This window comes from Giraffa tippelskirchi, chromosome 5 (genome assembly GCF_054371585.1).
Source record: "Giraffa tippelskirchi isolate mGirTip1 chromosome 5, T2T-mGirTip1v1.2.pri, whole genome shotgun sequence".
Taxonomy (NCBI): domain Eukaryota; kingdom Metazoa; phylum Chordata; class Mammalia; order Artiodactyla; family Giraffidae; genus Giraffa; species Giraffa tippelskirchi.
This window is the reverse complement of record NC_137279.1, coordinates 131,198,764-131,220,696: the sequence shown is the minus strand read 5'-3', so window position 1 is coordinate 131,220,696 and position 21,933 is coordinate 131,198,764. Positions and strand designations below refer to the sequence as shown.

Genomic DNA, 21,933 nt, shown 5'->3' with positions numbered 1-21,933 from the left:
GAAATGTTTTAAAGTTACATGAGCCCAGACCTTTCCCCGTATCTTTTGGGTCAGAGTCTCCGGGAGTGAAGTTTCATTTGGATAACCTGGCATTAAGTTACCTAGGATTTCTGTCCTATCTGCTTCAAAAGACATCCAAGAATGGTAATTTCCTAATGTCTTCTTGTTGAAGATATGTGAAATCTGGTAAGTGTGACACTACACCAATGACATACTCCAAATCACTCCAAAGTGATTCTGGTGAGTAGCTAAGACCGAGAGCCACCGTCTTGCATAGTTGTACAGAAAGCGTGGGTATTGACACCTTAGAGAAGTTTTGAAACATTAGTGGCTGACAGGCGCACACTTGGTAGTTAAGATAAACAAGGAGCTTTAAAGATACATTTGTGTCCTTGGAAGATGATGGCCAAGACAGCAGATCGTCCACTGTGTGGCCCTTGGTGCTCCATGAGATACTGCATCCTGGACTGGATGGTGTGAGGGGACCATCCTGTGGTCCATTCTGAATGCATAGTGACAGTTACACCGGCCTGTGGAAAAATAAGAATAAAGACAATGCAGTAGGCTTTTCAGTTTTAATTTTAGTGCTAAGTTGATTCAGTTGAAAGGATTTTTTAAAAAGTCTTGGTTGGGATATCTTGCTTACTTTGATAGGTTATGAAAGACTGATGATGGTTCGTCTTTGGTATTATTTCTTCTAAAATCTGGCAATTTTATGACAGTCTTCTTTTGAAATTTTACTAGTCTGTGATATTAAAAGTCTGGGAATTCCTGCCTTCCTGAGGTATTGAGATGTCCGTTTCCTCCTCTTGACACCTGCTGTTGGGAAAAGAGCACACATACTGATGTTCAATTCTATCGTAAACATTTCTTTTCTGAAAAAGCTTTTTTACTTCCCTTCTCTGCTTGCTGGTAATAGTTAGGAACTTTGCCAGAGAAGACTTCACTTCCACAGCAACCCATAAATCCCATTGCTAAATCTCAGCATCAACAGATCACCAAGACTGCAGTGAAGCCTACAAAGCTGGGAGGAGGAAGGAGAAGTAAGTGTAAGACAGCCCTTCCCTCAAGGGTGTCAACCTCCAGGAAGCTGCCTCTGCCGAGCTCACTCAACGGAGACCAGACAGATTCATGCCCTTCACATTGGGCGTGAAGTACCGTCAGTCACATTCTCTTTACAGGTTGTTTCCAATCCAGTTCTAAGAACTGGATTTGAATATTCAAATTCTTTCGAAAATGACCCCCGTGATTCTTGCAATAATACCCTACTTCATAAGCTTTTAAGATCAGTTTATTATCATCTATAACTAGTTTTTTAAACTTAGGTCAAGAAGTAATTGGACAGTTGATGGAACACTCATAGGTAATAACACCCATCATTTATTAGGCATTTACTGATAATTCCAAGCCCATGCCCTGGAATTTACATGCATTCTCGTTTAATCTGCAAAACAGTCCTGAGTGGAAGATGGACTTATTTCCACTTTAGAGATGAGGTAACTGAGGCCTGAGAGGTTATGTGATTTTTCCAAAAAATATATATATATCACAAGGAAGTGGTGGAAGTGGAATTTGAAACTAGTCTTTATTGCAAAGCTCATTCTCTTATGTATGGCATTCCTCTCATTTCTCTTAGGTTTGTGTTTCTTCATTTTATAATACTATTAATGTTTCTGTTAAAAAAGAGAATCTGATTTTGAGTCGTAAAGAGACCTTACAGCTCATCTGGTTCCTGCTCCTTGTTTATGGACCGTATCTGAAGCATGGGCACACAGCTGAGAAGAGGGGAGCTGTGGGCCACCCTGCTCTGCAGGACAGAGCTCTCATCAACATAGTGGTTTGAGAAATACCAGCCTGTCAGTAAAATCACTTGAATGAAAGTTGATCCTGGAATTGACAGGGTAATTTAAAATCACTTGTTTTGGTGCTTTCTCTAGTCCTGTTCTCTTTTATCATCATCATCAATATTGGTAATAGAATGCCACTTGTAATAGCACACATTAAGTGCCCTCCTCCTAATTAGATCTGATCCTACAACACTACTGTACATAAACAAAAGGATGTAGCTACTGTTTGGAAGGTATTTTGTGCAAATGTTTGCTGAATAAATGCTATCACAAGTATATGCAATTAAAGACAATCATACCCATATCCTCTCAGTTAATAATGAATCAATAAATATCTGTATATTTATGTGATATATATAGCCTGTTTCATTTATAGATTTATTATGTTCAAGTACAGTCATTTCAGTGGAGTGAATTCACTCTGAGTTTCTACTTTAATGGTTTTATTTTTCATATTAATGTTGAGCCAGTAATAAAGTACAAATTGTAAAATGGTCTGCAGTGTTACACAGCTTACCCAATGAATCCTCTTCCTACATGCACACACCACACATACAAACTTTCTCTTTAACTTATGCTTTTCAAATATTTCTTTACTATGGGACATTTTCCTTTTTACTTAGTTGTAGGTTCTTTTCCTTATGAATTGTGCCTGGAAAATTCTGTACCAAGGAGAAACTTTCTGATTACCCCATAAGTTCTGCACTAACCAGAGAGAGAGTTGGAGTTGGATATTACCTATGGTCTTAGGCATATACCAAACACTGCCTGAAGTGGGCCTCACGTGAGGTGACTTATGGCACCTGGTACTCACCTCAGGATAGAGTGATGGGCATGGAGGGATGGGGTGCAGGCCTGGACTGAACCAGAAAATGCAGGTCCTGTAAAGGGGGTCCTGTTCAGCCAGTCTGTTCAGCAGCCAACTGTTGCCATATGGGAATGTGGGCCAGTCTTGACAGATCTTCACTGTAAGCCAGAAATCTGGATTACTTAAAAATCTCCTGATTTTGAAAGATTGGCTAAGCTCAACATTTGAAAAAGAACTTCCTGCAGACCAAATAAAATAGCTTTGTGGGTTGGATAGAGCCTGTGATCTTAGGCCCTTAGAGATAGCTCTTTAGTGGCCAGGTAAATGGAAGCAGAGGATTCAACAAAAAGCATAATACTCTTTTAAAATGTTGAAACAAATGAAAACTTGATGTCATTGTTTTTTGTTTAACCCCCCCCGCCACCCCTCCCACATACAGAAAACAGAACAAAGCAAACCAAACTCCGCGTACTTGTCAATGTAATAATTTCTGCTCTTTAAATTTGATTTGTTATATCCAGAGTAGATGTATTTGACGGAGTTGTCCTTCCTAAGGAGTAATGATTGAGGGAGAAATCTGTAGAGCACAGGAGCGAAGCAGGTAGAAGATAGGCTGTGGAGGCAAGTGGGCCCAGAAATACAGAACACAAGGGTAAGAGCCACTGGAGGTGAAGAAAGATCATCTATCCCAGAAGAGAAGAGAAGAGGAAGGTTTCTTTATATCTTAGAATTGATTTGGGGGGTAATAGGAGAGAAATGAAAAAGAGGAGTCCTTATCGTAGAAGGGAAAATTGTGATCTGATACACGTTTAGAAGTAGTGCAGAACCTCTGTGGGCAGGCGGAGGGCTATTGTCTTGCCATCCTAGTGTGCACGTCAACTTGTGGCTTCTGCAGGAGAATTGGGAGTGTAAATGAAAGGAAAATATAGAGTGAGGAAAGGAAGGGGGATAGAACAGCTGGCATCATAAAGCAAACCAGGAAAACTGAAAATGTTTCCGTTGTACAAACCAAGACTCTTCCCCGCCCCTCTCCAGAGCCCAGCATTGTTTTGAGGGGGTATGCACAATGGCCTCCAGCTTCCAGATGGCTCTGGACACCAGCTTGCTTTGCTCGTGGGGAGTTGGTGTGCTTGGCACCACTTGACACTGCCCCCACAACCCTTCCGTGTGAAGTTAGTGGCAGCGGGGCCACGTCTGCTCCAACAGGCACGCTGCTTGGAGACCAGTGCGGGCTGAGTTTTAGCCTCTCTTCCCCTGGGCGGGACACAACCCCAGACCAGTGTTGTGACCCTTCCTTCTAGTGCTGCTGTCTTTAGTTTTATCTGCTCTTTTGGGGAAAAATCCTTCCATTGTTTAAACTGTTGTACATACACCCTCTCCGAAAGAGAAGAGAGGTGGTTTTTTAGCAGAGCTCTGTGTCTAGCTGAGTCTAGACTTTTAGCCTGAGAGGGGATTTTTAAAACCGTTTTTTCTCTTAATCATCCCAGGGATAGCCCATTGTTCCTGGAATTCCAACATTTTATGGGGAAGATATCTTTTGATTCATCAGGTTTTATCCCAGTCCTTAGGATTGTCATCCCAACGTGATCTGGACCATGTCTTTCTCAACTGGTATAACTTTAAATTTTTAACATTTCGGTTGCTTTCAGATATAAAGTGAATTTTAAAATTTCCCCCTGTGTTAGTTAGCTTAATGCTATAAGTTTCTTGTTTTTTTTTCTCAGTGTGGAAGCCCGTTTGCAGTATTGAGAAAATGGGTACAGATTTACTTGCACTGTTGCTGGGAAGAAGGAAAATTCTTCAGATTCCACTGTTTGTTCTTCCAGGGACTCTAGTCCACAGATGGAAATCCTGGAGGATCCTGTCAGGAAGTGAAACTTGTGAATAAATCTTTGTGCTGTTTTGGGGCATTATGGATTAACAACTTGTCTAAGAAATTTTCTTTAACCTTCTAAAACACACTTAAAAAAACACAATCATGGAGACTAATCTATTCTGGAAATAGTAATAGGAAGCACTTGCGTTATACTTACACGTGCCTGGCACTGTTGGAGCACTTTATGTGTTTTTAGCTCATGTACTGCTCACAACAGCCCATTTTGTAGCAGAGGACGGCAAGGTCCAGTTCCCCGTCTGGCTGTGCTTCCCCATCTCTGGGAGCAGCCAAGGGACTCAAGACCTCAGAGCTGGAGGTGGCAGAGCTGTGATTGGAACGCAGGCATTCATGGTCTGAGGATTGCATTACAGCCTCTTGTACTCTTCTCTCGTCAAGGATCACAAATAGGCCTTAGAATCTACTTTTGCTTTCCCCCTCACTTCACCTTTATAAAGATCAGGGTTTGATTAAAAAAAAAAAGAAAAGGAAAAAAAAATTATACTCCTTCCCTAACACTTCATCCCCAAACCAAATGAGCAGACAGCATCGTCAGGAGACATTTTCCATCTCGGCACAGAAACTAAAGGGTCTTCCTGGAGCACTGTCCTGAGACACCGGATTGATCCCTCTAAGGGCTGCAGGTGGGGCCTCCTTGCTGTGACAGTCCTCACTCTTTGCACCAGAATTGTTTTTAAGAGGACAAAAACTACCTTACCGTTACAACTTAGGGATTTGGTGAGCTTCTGAGAATGTTTTAAAAATCGTTCTTCACATTTCATAAAGGACAGTGGGAAGGGACAAGGGTTTGCAGCTTAGAGGACTTGACTATTGGTCCTATCACTCTTCTCTACTGACTGTGACTTTGGACTTCTTGAGACTTGGGTTTCATCCCTTGTAATTGGTGGAGAGGTTGATAACCGCAACAGGATTGATTGTGTGGGATAAGCTGCATACTACACGTGATGATATTTTACCGACAACAGTGGCCATGTATGTCGGGCGTTTGGGAACCAGCCTGTTCTTTGTGAGTCTTGGAGTCTCTCTCGTGGGTGGGTGGTGATGAGCCGGATACCTGGGAGTTATTGGGAAGGTTGGCGTTGATCTGAGCTTCTCTCCTTTCCTGTTCCCTCCTTACCTGTGTTACAGAGTGACGATAATGTGGGTGTCGACTCAAGTTTCTGGCCCAAACTCCTTTTCCTTGGTTTTCCCCCCTCCTACTTTGGGCTCGCCTCCAGTTTGCCTACAAAGTGCTGTTTGTTGTGAGGGTGAAGCAGGCATTTCTCTGGGCAGCGACACTGTGGCTGCAGGCAGTTACTGTAGTTCAAAGCAGAAAGCCAAGCTGGAGTAGGAGGGACAGACAGGGCTTGTTCGTTAGAATTTTGTACATTGATTTTTAAAGGAAAGAAAGGGGATTAAGAGATGACTTCTCAATAGAAATATTATGAAATGCCCTTCACAACAGAACAAAATTGGGCAAGGAGAAAGGGCTTTAAGAAATTTTAAGAAATCACTGTTTATCACTTTGAAAGCAAATGCTTTTTGTTTATTATTTATTTATTGTTGAGTGGAAGCACATGCTTTTGGAGCTCTTACTTTTGTGATGTGTCTGTGATGTATTCTAGTAGGGAAGGAAACAAAAGTTGATACAGAATACTAACAGCTGTCATCTTGGTACATTTTATGTGGTCTGCATTGGGCCGAACACATTTCCTGTTTTATTCTCAAATCAGTCATGAAGGTAGGGCTTCTTTGTGGGTCCCATTTCAAAGATCGTAAGGTTGAGGCTCATAGTGTTTAAATAACCTACCAAGGGTTACAGTGCTTGTGAATAACTGAAAAAGTAAACTTTGAACCTGTCTGACTCTCATCCACAGTATGAAAAGTGAGTGAGATCCGTGGCCCTGCTCTCTGGCGGAGACCAGTCCACAAGCCACAGTGTCATTTGGTGCAGCAGGCAGTATATGCTGTCATTTCTGCATGAGCTCGCATTTTGGACATTTGCTCAGAGGAAGGGGAGACTGATTTTGGCTGGAAAGATCAGAAAAGGTTTCACAGAGAAAAATAACTTGAGCAGCCCAGACTTGAACGATGAGAAAGATGGTGACTGGTAGGGAAAGGGTGGGTGAGCTGAGGGAACGTTGGGGCAGTGAGTGCCAAAGACATAAAAGAAGCGTGTGATGTGTTTGGGGAATGGTGCAGTGACAGAGTGAGGGATGTGGGAGCCAAGGAGGGCAGAAAAGTAGTTTGGGACACATCACAGAGGGCCTCGAGTATCCTGCTGAGGAATTTGGACTTCATTCCATTGCCTTTGAAGGTTATTCCATTAAAGGTTTTTGAGAAAGGAAATCATTTACTCTAGTCTCTGTCGTGACTGGTTCTGGTGGCAGAGTCTAGAAGGGAGTAGAATGTCTGCAGCAAAAGTTCCCCAACCAGACTGCAACATAGGGTCTCCTGCGAGTTTCTTAAATGTACAGATAGTGGGAACACCCATGCTACTGGCAATCCCCCTGCCCTAGACATGGTATTTAAAAGCCTGCAGGTGATTGAGTGCAGTCAGATAAGGGACCTCTAGCCTTTAGCTATTCTGAGACCAACTGTGAGTTTGTCGTCATATCATCATCTGTCATCATCTGATTTTTAAACCTTAGGAGGGGGCCAGCAATCAAACCTTGGAGAAGATCTGTTTAGGTTTTATCATTTGCTTGTTATTCTGTATAGGTATTAAATAATCTCAGAATATCATCATTTTCACATAAATTTCCCACTCATATCGAGAATGCACTATGGCTCTAATCTTTATGCCTTTGTGTTAAGTCCCCTACCCCACCCCCTTTTTTTTTTTTTTATAAATTTATTTATTTTAGTTGGGGGCTAATTACTTTACAATATTGTAATAGTTTTTGCCATACATTGACATGAATCAGCCATGGGTTTACATGTGTTCCCCTTCCTGGACCCCCCACCCACCTCCCTCCCCATCCCATCCTTCTGGATCATCCCATTGCCCCAGCCCTGAGCCCTTGTCACATGCATCGAACATGGAATGGTGTTCTGTTTCACATATGATAATATACATGTTTCAATGCTATTCTCCCACCTACCCCACCCCTTTTTTTAATTTCAAAGGAAATGGATCATTTAGCATTTCTTGGTGACTGGCCCTTCATAGACAGTCTCTCATGAGCTGTGGAGTCCACTGTGTGGGGCATGGTTTCTACAGAGCTAATAGTTCAGTTCTTCTGTCTCTTAGGAGTTGAATGAAATGATGCTCACTTGTGCATTCCTGGGACCTAGCGTGAATTAGGCCTTTTTTTTTTCCCCGAAATGTCTTGGACCTCTCCTACTTCCGTTTCTTGAGTTCTAAATCTACTGAGAAGGCAAACAGTTCTACCAAGGGAAAAGCAATTTCTCAACATTAAAAAAATTAGAAATGATAATTTATGCTTAAAAAAATAATGTTAGTCCAAGTTTTTGCTCTCTTCCCTCTTCCTTCTCTGTTGTTTTTTATCCTGCCGTGTGTTTGCAAACCATTCTCATGACCTTCTGCCGGAGCGGCATATTTGTAGCAGGGCCAGATTATACATACACTACTGACTTTTTCATCTGACCTCTAAATTCAGCCTCTGAGCCCCTTCATTTCTTTGAGTTTTGCTAACAAAGTCGTCTTGTTGAAAGGAATATCATTTCCCATGGAACCTTACTGATGGTCCGTGCAATAATAGGATCATGCTTTTTGAAGTTCAGATGGAAGGTCCTAAAATCTTAAACATATCCAATTTACTGTTGCTTATTTTACTTAGTTCAGTCTTGGCATTTCAGGTCTAGAGGCGGTTACTACCCAATGGGCACTCTCAGCCCCTCCCTGAAAATTAAAGGGAGCACAAAAATAAAACCAAACTTCTTGTTTTTCTTCACCTCTCTGTTAATTTAACTGAGTCAGTTGGCTTGCCCTTATTTGCCCTTTTTACAGCTCCCAAATTAATGGTATGTGCAAATTTGATTATAACTGTGTGAACAATTCCTAAGTTACTTTTGAATACAAACTGAATACTGTTCCTTGTGGTTCTTTTCTTCATCACACTGGTGGATGTATCCGGTGTTTTTCTTTCCAGCCTGCTTAACTCCTGCGTGAATCTTGTAGCCACTTAAGTTTCAGTTTGGGTAAACTCTGGAGTTGATTGGTGATGGACAGGGAGGCCTGGCGTCCTGCACTTCATGGGGTCGCAAAGAGTCGGACACGAATGAGCGACTGAACTAAACTGAACTGAAGTTTTAGTTGATTTGGTGATCCTGATTGTATGGGACACTGTATCAAATGCTTCATCAAGATCAAAGCAGAGGGAGTGCACTGCATTCCCTCCCCTTGCTCATTCAGTTGTGCTGGAGGCAGGCAATCCTGGATCCTTAAAATCCAGGATTCTAGTCAAGGTAAGGAAGTAGCCCTTCTTCCCAACTTTACTGTTCTGCAAATATCTTTTCCTTTTTTCCCAGGATTCATTTATTCAGCAACATGTAGCAGGTGCTGTATCCCTGACCCTGTATAACCAGTGGTTACATTCTTGCTGCAGAAAAGGAAACCTCTGAGCCTTTCACTTCTCTCCTTCTACCTTATCATGGGAGTATTCTCGATGAACTTTAATGCTGGAGAAGGCAAGTCCAAGCGAATTGTGTCTCCTTGGTAGTAAAATGTGTTGGTTAAAGGCAGATACTCTGGCCGGCTAGGCTGCCCATGGTCTGGTATTTGCTAGGTAGTATTACTTTAGGCAAATTATTTAATAGCTCTATGTCTGTTTCCTGGTCTGTAATATGGAGGTAATGGTAGTTCTTGCCTCAAAGTGGTGTTGTCAGGAATAATTGAGTCAGTACATGTAAAGTGGTCAGAATTTGTTTAGCTAGGTTTAGTTTAAACCTTTATGAATAATCTTTCAAAAGTTTATAATAACGTTTCTGGATTTTCCAGGCACTTTGTTTCTCTTTCCTGCTGTTGGCCTTAGTCACGCCACTACAGGCAAAGAAAGGGAAATGAAGATGAAACTGTCCCACTTTGCCACCTTGTAACCCACTCCAGTGCTCTTGCCTGGAGAATCCCAGGGACAGCGGAGCCTGGCGGGCTGCCGTCTATGGGATCGCACAGAGTCGGACACGAGTGAAGCAACTTAGCAGCAGCAAGGCTCCATTTTAATAGTTGAGAATTGATATATCAGTAGTCAGTGAAGTGTGTGACTTCGTCACACCCATTGGTGAGTATCAGCTCACCCATTGCTACTTCCCCATGTGTAATGGTGCAGAAATTTAGGTATTTTTAAAATCCTTTTGAGAATGTTATTGTCTTAGTAATAAGTACTACGTTCATTTGACCTGTTAAGACAAATTATCTTAAGTTGTTGGATTCTTTAATATATTATTTTTAAAGGATGCCCAAAGAGAATTTTTAAAATATTTTTTTAATAAGGAGGCAGAGATACCCACTACAAAAGACGAATAGACAAAACATGCCTTCCAAAGAAAAATATCTTACAGGACACTGTTTAGTCTACACAATACACATCATGATCAACAGTCAGTAAATAACTCAAGGCTGTTCATGCTTGCAGTCTGTGCCAGGAGTAGTTTGAATACTTTAACTTATGTACAAGTATTTGCATCTAAGCTAAGCCTTCATGGTTCCTTGCTAATCTTTCATATTTATACTCACTAAATCACAGTACATCAGTCATTGTGACCCACTTTACATATATATTTGCATTCTAAGTTGGAAAAAATGTATGAAGATTTTGTCCATACAATTTGACTGACGAGTGGATCTATTTTATTATTTTATTAAACACTTGTCAGCTGCAACCTAAGATCAGATTCAACCTAATTTATATTGACATATTGCTAAAAATCAGTTGCCCATTGCAGAATGCATTTATAGTTTACACTTTCAAAAAACTTGGCAGGGGGATGAAGTCACAGGATGTAGCTGAGAGAGAACATTCCACGTTGTGTTTTAAAAGTGAGAGTCTTCTGAGGAAAGGATGTGTAGCACAGAATAATAAATCCACAGCCAAAATGCACCTACTCATGTCTCCTCAAGAGGAAGAACAGACCCAGGGTGAATTTTAGCTCCATTACCTACTGCTTTGAGAAAATGACTTAATACCTATAAGCTCTGCTGTTTCTAACACGGTGGTAACGAGTCCTCTCTCCCTGCAAAGGCAGTTCTGAGAATCCAGTGAGGCAGTGCACCTGTGGGTCCTATGTAAATAGTACGAATTCTGCTCAAAACATGTGTGTGTTGAAGTACACATACCAGCTCAGGCCTGTAGCCATCCTGGCCTGTGTTTCTGACTTGCAGCTGGGTCTCCCAAGTCAGGCTGCAGGTGTTCTAATGCTTTCCTTCTCAGCTTTCTTAAAACCAGGAAACTCTGTGCCCAAGAGGGAGCCTAAACCATCTTGCCGGCAGACTTTTTTTTTTTTAATGTGATTTGCATCCATCCCCTTGCTACATTTTTGCCATGGGAAATGATACTCTGCCACCTTGAAAATGGCTAATAACCTCTGTGGGTAAATGCCAATCAAGCCAGCCAGTTGGCTCTGAAGACATCTTTCTTGAAAACCATGGTCCTGGTCTTGCAGAGGCCAGAAGTGAGTGTGAGTGCCAGAGAACTGCTTCCCAGAAGAGCCTGTTGCATGTGCTTCCCTGGAAGTGGAGACAGAGACAGGGATGCCACTGTGAAGGCTGCTGGTACAGAGAGGCAATCTCTTAGGTAACCAGATGGCTGGTCATGTTTCCTTTTTTATTTGCAGAAAATCCTGTAGTAATGGGCACGAATCCTCATACAGAGAAATCTCATGGCAGACATTTTTAATTGTCAAAGTAAGGACTTTCTCTTTTAAGATGAAGAAAGATAAGGAATATCATTTTTGGATATGAGTTTATCATCTCCTCCTCCACACCCGTTAGTCCTGAGGAAAGCGGTCTCTTGTCACTTAATTTGGAGCTTCAAAAATGGCTTTCACACCCTTGCTGTATTCGTCCATGGATTGTGGTACTTAGGGAGTGGAGACTTGAAAAATTAACCTCCAGTATTCTTCCAGAATCAGTTTTATTTTTTTGTGGTGTCATTTGTGCCTACCCAGGAGCATTTTTTCCCTCTTAAAAAGAGGTTGTTATTTTAATTTTTTTTTCCCTACGTAACAGTGGCAAGCAAGAAACAATTTCCATGAAATACAGAAGGGGAAGGAGAATAGCTGAGCCATGGGAATGTGTGATATGATGCTTAGGCCTTGTGATGGTTAGGATACATATATGTCGGGTACAGACTCTTAGGAGTCTTGCATTATCTAGACTATGAACTTTGGGATCCATACAGCTTAACTTAAGCATGTTTCCTTTGCTTTGTCTCAAGAATTTAATTTTTCTTTAGAGGTTTTTCCTTCGAGGCTCTTGGATTAATAAGTAACAGCAATGAAGGCAGGGATACCAAAAAGTATTTCAAAATAGAATTGTATCCAAAACATGGTAATTATTATTATTTTTTTTAATGAGAGAGAATTGAGAGAAATTTTGAGTTAACTGCTCTCTGTCCCCCTTCCCTCCCAGTGAGTACTTTGTGGGAAAGAAATGGGAGGGCTTTGGGAAGAAGCATTAAGTTTGTGAAAAGAAATGAAAAGTGGACAGGTGCAGGATAAACAAGGGACTTCGAAAAGGAAAATGACAGCAGCAGAGGCAGAGCTGGACCCTAAAAGGATGCTAAGAGCCCTCAGGAGGTTTTTTAGTATTAATAATAAGCTCTCATGCCACTGTGCAGACCTGAAGGATGGGAATGCATCTGCTTCTGCTCAACCCCTACTGGCACACTTGAACTGCCCTTGCCCTTAACTTACCCGCTCTAGAGTTCCCAGAGGCTGTGCTGCTGAGTGAGGTGGCAGGGAAGGGCAAGTGAGACACAGCTCACGGGAGACAAGACAAGAGCACTCACTCACTTTCTCCCTCACTCTCCCCTTCAAATGTCTGGGGTCTCACTGTTGCCACGATTCTTAATCTCCTTTTAATACCTACTTTTTCTTGGCTTGTCAGGAGGCTAATAGCAGCATGCTGTTGACAGGTGAGTGTGAACTAAGTGCTAAAACAGAAGGAAATGAGAAGTGAGAGAATTTCAAATTTCATCAAGAGTAGAGTCCATGCGTGTTTCATTCATTTTGTGTGGGTGTGGTTTTTGTGTGTTTTGTTTGTTTGCCTTCTTCTTAAAAGAGCCCAGTTAGAGAAGAAGAATTCAGGGAACAAATATTAGTCAGCAGATTAGGTTCTGAACTGGACAAACTTTGTACCTTGGCATATGAGTGGCTGTCCCATAACCTTCTGAACTTTTGCCACTGAGTGATTCCGAAAAGGCTGACAGAGCCAGTGGTAGATAATGGTAAAGAGCACAGTGTCCTCTGCTTGAGTCATCAACGTACATATAATTCAGGTGGGTAAGGAGCCCAGCTAGTGTGACAAGAGTGATAGTATGGAATTGCAGGCTCATTGGGAGACAAAGGGATGGATCACAGATAGTGGGCTTGATTTTTCCCTGAGAATTCATGATTGTTTTGAGAATTAGAGTGTAGAGGAAGTGGTCCAGACTTCATACTTAGAAAAGACCTCTCCACTTGACTACTTTTTAGCTAAGACATGGGGATAGATACTTAACTTCTCTGACCCAGTTTCCTCAATTGGGAATGTGAGAATAGGACTTTTGCAGGTCTATTGTGAAATATTAAGATTTAAGGGAGTTTAAAATGAGATGCTAATGCTGAGCATGAGCTTAATGTCTATCAGTTTCTTTCTACTTCAGTCAAAATTGAACTTTTCATGTAGAATAATCATTCTTTATATACTATTCTCCATGTTGAGTTTTGAAGCGGGAATAACTTTTATTTAAGCCATCACCTTGATGATAAAAGAAGCTGTTGATCTGAGACAGTGCTTTAAGTGCCTGGCAACCTGATAGATTCTTGGGCAAGGGCAGGCACGGTGGGGATGAAATTGTTCTCACCTGCAAGCCCAGAAACTGGGCACTGAACACTCCTAGAGCTGGTACGCTCTGCTTATGGCCGATTCTTAAACCATTTGTTAGCAGGACCCTGAGGTTCACCCAAGTCGGAACGTAACAAAATGGACATAAACCCAGAATTTGGGAACTGCTTAGTGATTTGTACGCCCAGAGAAATACTTGTTTTTAGGAAGAACGCACTATATGCATTCTTTACTATATGATGATCTTTCATGTGGAATTGGTATATATAAATATTAGGGCACTGTGCAGCTAAGGGTCTCAGTAGAGAGGGAGCCTAGGAACCCAGAATACTTTTTTCTTCTTCTTTTTCTGGCAGTTCGTGTCTGCTGCCGGCGCGTTCTCCCGTTTGAGTCAGCCAGGCGCAAGACAAGTCTTTTCCCATCCTGAAGCTCTTTAGGCTCCTGAGCTGGAATGGATATACGGGGATGTGGCTCTTAAACTTTAAAATTGTCCTTAAATCCAGCTTCCTCTCCCCTGGTAAGGATTGTCTGGTCTTTATATCGTCCCCTCGGCAGATTTCCACCCCCACCCCCACCCCCCCAGAGGGCGGGGAGGAGAAGAGAGGAAAGGAGGAACTCCTAGGCAGGCAGGCGGACAGCGTGGAGTTGACTTAGGTAGCGCGGGGAGGGGAACCCAGGCGGGGGCTGGAAACGGAAGGGCTGCCAGCGCGCCGCGGGCGAGGCGGCCGGCAGGGGGAGGCCGGGCCGCGGGGCGGCCACCTCGCGGGCCGCCGGGGTGGCGGGTCGCCCGCCGAGGAGAGTGCTGGGGGCCGCCGACCGTGCGAGGCGGGCGGCGGCGGTTATGCAACCCGCAGCCCCCTCGGCTGCCCTCCCCGCCGGCCTGCCTCCCTCCCTGCCTCCGCTCGGCAGGCGCTTGGATCTCTCCAGTCCTTTCTCTCCCCTGTGTGTTTCAGACAGGAAGTGCACGGCCGTCTGTAACGTGCTGCCGGGTCCCAGGATGGAGTGAAGCCCCCCGCCGCATCGCGCCGGTCCCAGCTCGCGGAGCCCAACAGCCGCCAGTCCCCGGAGAGGAGAGCGCCCTGAGGGTGCAGGGTGGCCGCCTGGTCCAGGTGCGAGGCCGTGTCGTGAGCCCGAGGGCTGGGCGCTGGGCTGTCACTCAGTCTATCTGCAGCTCAGCGCTGCAGCCTCACTCGCGTTAATTTTCCACATTGTGCGCCCCTGGCTGCTTGCTTTCTCGGATGGTCTCTCCAAACTGTGGATGTGCTGCCAGCGGGGTGCAATGGACCCGGGCGCAAACGCGCGCGGCAGCACGCGGCGCCCGGGGACCTGCCCTGCTTCCTCACCCACTCACTCTAGGCGGGAGCTTTCCAGGCAGGACTGACTGTGCCTGGGAGGCTTCCTGAGTCCTCAGCTGCCCTCTCCACCCTCGCCTGTCTTCCTCCTGCCGCCTTGAAGCAGCGGCTCTTTGTTCTTCACTTTGTTCCCCGGGCTGGGGGTTATCTACAGAAATGGTTGGCTAGGGTGTTATTAACAGTATTGTGAGTGGGTGGGGTGGGGACCTAGGGGAGAAAGAGGATGAGTTGAGGGTGATGTGTAAGGTGGAAAGGGAAGCAAGAGTCTTAGTGTCCAGACTCAGAAATCCCACTTCTTCAGCCGGTGTTAACAGAGGAGTCCAGGCTCTTTGCTTTCCATTCTGGGAAAGCCAGACTGTCAGGACCTAAGGGAATTGGCGATGTGCTCACACACACACACCGGAAAGGTAGTGACCAGGAATGAGGGGCAGCTAGTTGTGAGATGTTTAGTCTAGAGTCTGGTTTGTTAACTCCAGTTGTGGTTTCTTAGCCAGGCTCCCTTACTGAGACAGAGGTACTTTTAAAGGTAGGAGCCTGACATCTTTATTCGTTAAATGCCATTTTTCATCAGAGTAAAACTGAGAATGAGTTTTCTCAAATTCACTAGGTAGATTACAATTCACATGCTTGTCTTGCTTCGTCTCAGAAGTGCAGAGGTGAAGAACAAAATGCTAGAGCCAAGGTTGGTCATAAAACCATATTTATGCGCAGACTTTCTGCTACTTCATTTCTCTGGCAGCTCCTCTCTCCAGGGACTAAATCAGATGGACTTCTTCCCATTCACCCCCCACCCCCCATCCCCGTGAAAGCCCAACCTTGTTTTCCTGCCTTTATTTATCTGTCTGGTTGAATTCCAGCCTTGCAGAGGGACACCAGGGGAGGTGTGATGGTTGAGGAGAGTCAGTTTGGTAGGAAGATTGTAGCCTCAAATTAAATGTTTGAATGATGTTAAGCCAGTGACATCTTCTTTCACTTTCTTTTGAAAGAAGGGATCCAAGCAAATGACTGGAGGGAGAAAAAGGAGATTCCGCAAAGAGGGGTCTCTTTTTGTAGCAAGGAGGAAAAATGCACAATCGCAGTACTGTGTACACTTAGCCCCTCCATCATATTGGGCATTTGAGCTTCCTCGGGAAGCAGAGCCTAAATTCATGATGTTCTGTGTTCGCCATACCCGCCCCCCCATGCTGAATTTTTTATAGTAAAATATATTTATTACATAATTGATTTTGCTTTGAAAGGAAAATCTTTGGTAGTTTCTCAGCCTGGTAAATTTGTACTTTACCCTCCCTTCCCCTTTCTTTTTCTTTTTAGCAGCACGGAGGTAATTTGAATTATAAGATCCCATTATTCCAATAATCCTTCAGAACTTTAAAAATGCAGCTGCTTTAAGCATTGTGATGTTATCAGTAATTGGTATAACTGTGTTAGCATTAAGTAACCAAGGTACACTATGAGCACTGAGCAATTAATTTTATCTTTTTCTAGATAGATGTGAACTTCTTAAATTTGATTTTCATATGTCTGTGTTTGTGCCTCTTCTTGCCAAATGCATCATGAGATTAGTGAAAACAAGTCATTAAGAGAGACTCTTGAAAGGAGAGACCTGTTCAACCATTTGCCTCTATTTTTTATACCCAGGTATATACTCTTGGCCTTCTGGTTCATTAATTCACTTGAGGACTTTCCTCAGCATCTGTCATTCTGTTTCAGGTAAAATAGAACAGCCTTTGTGACCTCTCAAACTTATCCCCTGCTTAGGAACAGGATTTATTCCCACTCTAGTAGAATTTAATAATAACTAAATAATAACCCAGGAATAATAATACGTGGCCTTTAGAGCCTCATTTTCTGTTTGTTGTTGTTTAGTCAATAAGTCGTGTCCAATTCTTGTGACGGTATGGACCATATCCCGCCAGGCTCCTCTGTCCATGGGATTTCCCAGGCAAGAATACTGGAGTGGGTTGCCATTTCCTTCTCCAGAGGATCTTCCTGACCCAGGAATCAAACCCAGGTCTCTTGCATTGGCAGGTGGGTTCTTTACTGCTGAGTCACCAGGGAAGCCCCCTGTTTTCTGTTTTCACAGAGCATTTTCTCTATCTCATTTATAATGTATTTTTTCTTTTGACAGTCTGAAATAGGATTCATTTGTTCCATTTGATGGAGAGAAGAAACTGAGGCTGATAAAATGTGACTTGTCAGTGGTCATAGTAGCAGATGGACGTTCTGGGACTTGAACAGGGGTGTTAACGATTTGTAATGCTTGACTCCCTTGAAATCTGGAAAGTTGCTGCCTAAGGCGGAGATGGCAGTGATGATTCAGATGACCTTTCACCTTTCTAAAGGAGAGCTGATAAACACTGACTTCAGACTAACTTTACCTAAATCTGTAGGTCTTTTCCCATTCCTCTCTACCCACAGTTTAAGGGGTTTTATTGTTTTGTTTTTTTCCATCTTTTAAATTTACACTTCCTCTGCGTTAGTGACTAGATTTAGCTGTGTTTGCATCATTGTGACTTGTTTTCTGCTGCCAAAATTCTAATGGTATGTTTTAATTTACAGATATCTTGTCAGGTCCTAGTGAACAGTATTTTTAAAAGCTCAGATTAGCATATTTTAACTTCTTAGAATAAAAAAACACTTCTGGTTTACCCTTAGGACAGTTTACATCCCAGAAAAGAAATGATAAATTAATAAACAATGTATATGACTCTCTCCACACCTCATTACCCTACATACTGTATGACCACCTTACATAGCCCCCCAACCTCCCTATCCCAGTTCAGGATAAGTTACTGAAAAGTTTATGTTATAGAAAGACATGGCCAAATCCATATACACTTTATGTATTAAATATTTTTCTAATACTCCCTAGACAGAAATGTTTATTTTTCTTATTTTTGCAGTGTTTAATGTTGAGGCTGTCTTTAGCTAGGATTTTTATGTTACACTGAGAAGAATATAAATTAAAATTTGGAGTACATTTTCACTGGGAAATGCTGGATAAAATATTTTTTTTTCTCTTGAACATTTTGAGTATCTGTAGTGATCTGTAACTTTCCCTTTGTAGAATTGTGTCAGAGCATCAGGAGAAGGAAGAGAAGGTGGAAGAGGGGGGAGAAGAAATAAACTGAGTGATCTTTCCTGTTTTAAGGGAGGAGTGGAATGATACATGTATATTTTCTTAATACACAATGCACTGCCATTTCTGTCTTTGAACGGTTGCAATGGCTTGTGAACTAAGAATGAAAGGGTAACTACCTTTGATGTTAAATGCCAAGGGAAAGTTTATGGTCAGGAGAGGACTGGAATGGAGATAAATGTACATTAGGATTTTTAGTTTTTTGAAACCCTCTTTCTTTTTCCTTCATGTCTATTATAAATACAAACTGTCTTCAGTTAGAAATCGTGAACTTTAAAGCAGTGGTTCTCAACCTTTATAAAAATTGGGACACTTTTATTTAATACTAAAAGATTTCAAAGATTTTTGCTTCTTTAGGGTTTTCTTCTCATTTCTGATGATTGCTGATATTTAGTGGCAGAGTTACTATTTAGTATTACTTAACTGGATATGTATTATAAAGAATGGCCACAGCATCTTCCATATTTGTAAAATAGTAGTCCATGTATGAGTGAGACAAGGGTTCAATATACAGACCTCTGCCAGGATCCTAGAGTCCCTAAGTTGGGAACTGAGGACCAAAGTGAAACAACTGCTCCAGGCTGAAAATGCCAAAATGGTGATGTATACAGCATGTTAGCCATCAGGTTATAAAGATTCCCAAGTAGAATTTTTCCTCTTTGTTGAACATTCAGTGACTGATGTGTAAAATCCTGACTTTCGATCTGATCTTGTTTCCAGGTTAATTGTTTTCATAGTCAAGCTTTGAGGTCCTGCAGTTACTCAGTCATGCATAGCTAGAGTTCTTCTAAGCCTTCTCCACGTACACATGCACACGCTAAAACATCTGTGTCGTTAGATCTGCTTCTTTCTCTGTCCTTAACCTCATCTGTGAAGAGAAATGAGAACATTTAGTCTTAACCTACCTTTTTAGCTATAAAGAAAGCTGAGCACTGAAGAATTGATGCTTTTGAACTGTAGTGTTGGAGAAGACTCTTGGGAGTCCCTTGGACTGCAAGGAGATCCAACCAGTCCATCCTAAAGGAAATCAGTCCTGAAAGTTCATTGGAAGGATGTTGAAGCTGAAACTCCAATACTTCGGTCACCTGATGTGAAGAGCTGACTCATTTGAAAAGACCCTGATGCTAGGAAAGATTGAAGGTGAGAGGAGAAGGGGACGACAGAGGATGAAATTGTTGGATGGCATCACCGACTCAATGGACATGAGTTTGAGTAAGCTCCAGGAGTTGGTGATGGACAGGGAGGCCTGGCGTGCTGCAGTCCATGGGGTTGCAAAGAGTCAGACATGACTGAGCGACTGAACTGACTGACCTTTTTAGCAAAGGTTCCATTAAAATCCTACCACATACGCAGACTGTAGAAATAGGGACATGAAAGGGTCAACATTTTTATAAATGTTTTTGGCTTCCATGCAGTATGTATGTGCTATTTTCCCCCCAAGGAACATAAGTATATTGAATCTATTGGTGAGTGTTTCTTGAGGCAGTATTGTCCACAAGGAGTATTAGGACATAAATGTACTAATTTTACAACGAACTGCACAGAATATTGTCAGTTTTAGATCTCCACCAGTACTACGTGTGATTCCTTTTTTTATTAACTCATTTCCTCAATTTGCTATCCATTAGCTGTTCATTGTGGCTCATGGTTCATTTCTGCCTTGTTTTGATTATAAGTGAGGTTGAGTGTCTCTTCATTTACTTAATGTAATTTCCCTTTTCTGTGAATTGGGTCTCTTGCCCTTTTCTTGTAAGAAGTTCCTTGAAAGAATTCTTGTGGAGTTCCTTTTAGATTCTAGAAATGAATCCCTTGTTAACTGTAGATATTGTGAATACTTTTCTTCCAGTAAGTCACTTGTCTGGTAACTTTGTGGTGCCCTTCATTAATATCAACTACAGAATCTTTAATTATAATGTAGTTGAACTCACAATTTTTAGTATTAATTGTGATTATACATTTTGAGTCATTTAAGAAACCCTTCCATAGTCTGGGCTCACATGGTATCTCTTCACTTTTTTAGCTTTATAGGTTTACTTTTGGGTTCTTAAATGATTTGGAGCTTAAGATATGAGGTGTAAATTCATTTTTTAAAAAATGTTCATATTGTGGGCTAGCCAGTTTCCTCAACACTACTTACCAAATAATCCACTCTTTCTCCACATTTTTAGTGCCACCTCTAGCATGAACATGTACATTTATACAGATCACTTTCTGAGATCTCTGTCTTGTTCAGGTGGCTTGTTTGTGTGCTCCTGGGTCATTGATTTTTAAATTACTAGGGCTTTGAAATATGCCTTATCTTGTTATATGTACATTTATGACTTGATTCTTATTAGCATAATTGATTTAACTTTAAAAGTTCAAAAGTAGTTGAGATTATTTTAGGTATCTTTCTTGCCTATATTTGCATATGTGTTACCCAGTGGCTCAGACGGTAAAGAATCTGCCTGTAGTGCAGGAGACCTGGCCTTGATCCCTGGGTCGGAAGGATCCCCTGGAGAAGGGAATGGCTTCCCACTCCACTATTCTTGCCTGGAGAATCCCATGGACAGAGGAGCCTGGCAGGCTACAGACCATGTGGTTGCAAAGACTTGGTACAGGACTGAGCGACTAACAATTTCACTGTAACCCTTCACATCTACAAACATATTTTCTAGAAATATGTTTACTCTTTTGGGAACATTATTTATTTAGTAACAATTTAATTTAATCCTAACTTTACCAACATTCCAGTTTCTTTTCAGTTTTATTGTTATTTAGCTCTCATGGCTCCCTTTCATGCTTGGTCATCTGTGTAGGGCAGCGGGTGTCTCGCTTCCAAGTCCCCTCTTTCTTCAGTGCTCTGCCACGCTCAGAGAGCTGGGATGTGCACACCCGATACAGCTTTTGAATGAATGTTTTATGAGGTGTGATGCCATAATACGTGGCTGAACACTCTTGAAAGCCCATTAATTATAGATGTTCCTTTATTATTGGGAAGACACTGCCAGTTACAGCTCAGGTTTTCTCCAAGTTTACTTTGCTTCACTCTGTTCCCAGTTCATGGGGTCTCATTCCTCCTCCAGTTTCCTATATATGTCACACCAAATGCTAGGTTGCTTTGTTTGATAAGCGGGCATTTACATGCCTTTGAAGAGTACAGTGTACTTTTTCCTTAGTATACATGGGATGAAACCATGTTGTGCATCCCACGGCTTATTATAAATAAGTTGGAAATTATTGTAGGGGACAAAGTGTGGTCTCAAAATAATAGTATATGACATGGTTCATCTAGGCCCTCTGGTCCATGAATGGGTGACAGGTGTATTTTATTTTTCTTTTGTCTGCTGTTCTTAAGGTGCTTTATGTATATAGGAGAGGGATACAGTCTAACACTGACATGTACTAGGCTTGCACAAAATCTGATAAAATGATAGTGTAGAGTGTTCTAGAGTCCAAAAGCTGCTTACAAGATCAGTGTCCTTGGATTGTTGGACTTGTTCTCCTATTGTGCCTTAAACAGGCTCTATTCACCTGAATTTGGTGATAACAGCCCCAGCCACTGACCTGACTGCCCTTAAATCCTCAGGAGAGGACTTCATCCAAGTGGACCTTTTCCGTTTCTCATTCAGGCTCCTCTGTGCTCACCTCACCAGCTGTCAGACCCACCTGTCTTCCTAGCCTCCTCTCTATTCAATTTTTCTGATACAATTGACAGCCACGCTGCTTCATTTGTTTAACAGACATTTGCTGAGCTCCAAACTATTACATCTTAGTTCCTTTATCTCTTTTCTTCCTTTCTGCTGTATACCAGTCATCGTGCTAAATTCTTTTTTTTTTTTTTAACTTTTCAATGTTTTAAATGGAGCATGATTGCCTTACAATGTTGTGTTGGGTTCTGCTGTGTAACAGTGTGAATCAGCCATAC

General features: G+C 42.2%; 1 protein-coding gene across 16 annotated transcripts in view; it reads left to right on the top strand.

Moving 5' to 3' along the window:
* Nucleotides 1-21,933, top strand: part of LRRC8D (leucine rich repeat containing 8 VRAC subunit D) — a 134,763-nt gene that overhangs the window by 6,435 nt on the left and 106,395 nt on the right. For 3 of the 16 annotated variants that reach the window (XM_081495463.1, XM_081495456.1, XM_081495461.1), the window contains exon 2: nt 14,489-14,644. The exons of 1 other annotated variant lie outside the window; for it this stretch is intronic. Coding sequence is in view for 6 of the 15 variants with exons in the window: in XM_081495450.1 (XP_081351576.1) it covers nt 16,816-16,915 (100 nt within the window). In the remaining 9 variants the exon portion in view is untranslated. Of the gene's footprint in view, nt 1-13,891; nt 14,053-14,116; nt 14,190-14,462; nt 14,645-16,525; nt 16,598-16,753; nt 16,916-21,933 lie in introns of those variants that run through there. 12 more of the 16 variants (XM_081495450.1, XM_081495451.1, XM_081495449.1 and 9 more) reach the window with 9 other exon arrangements.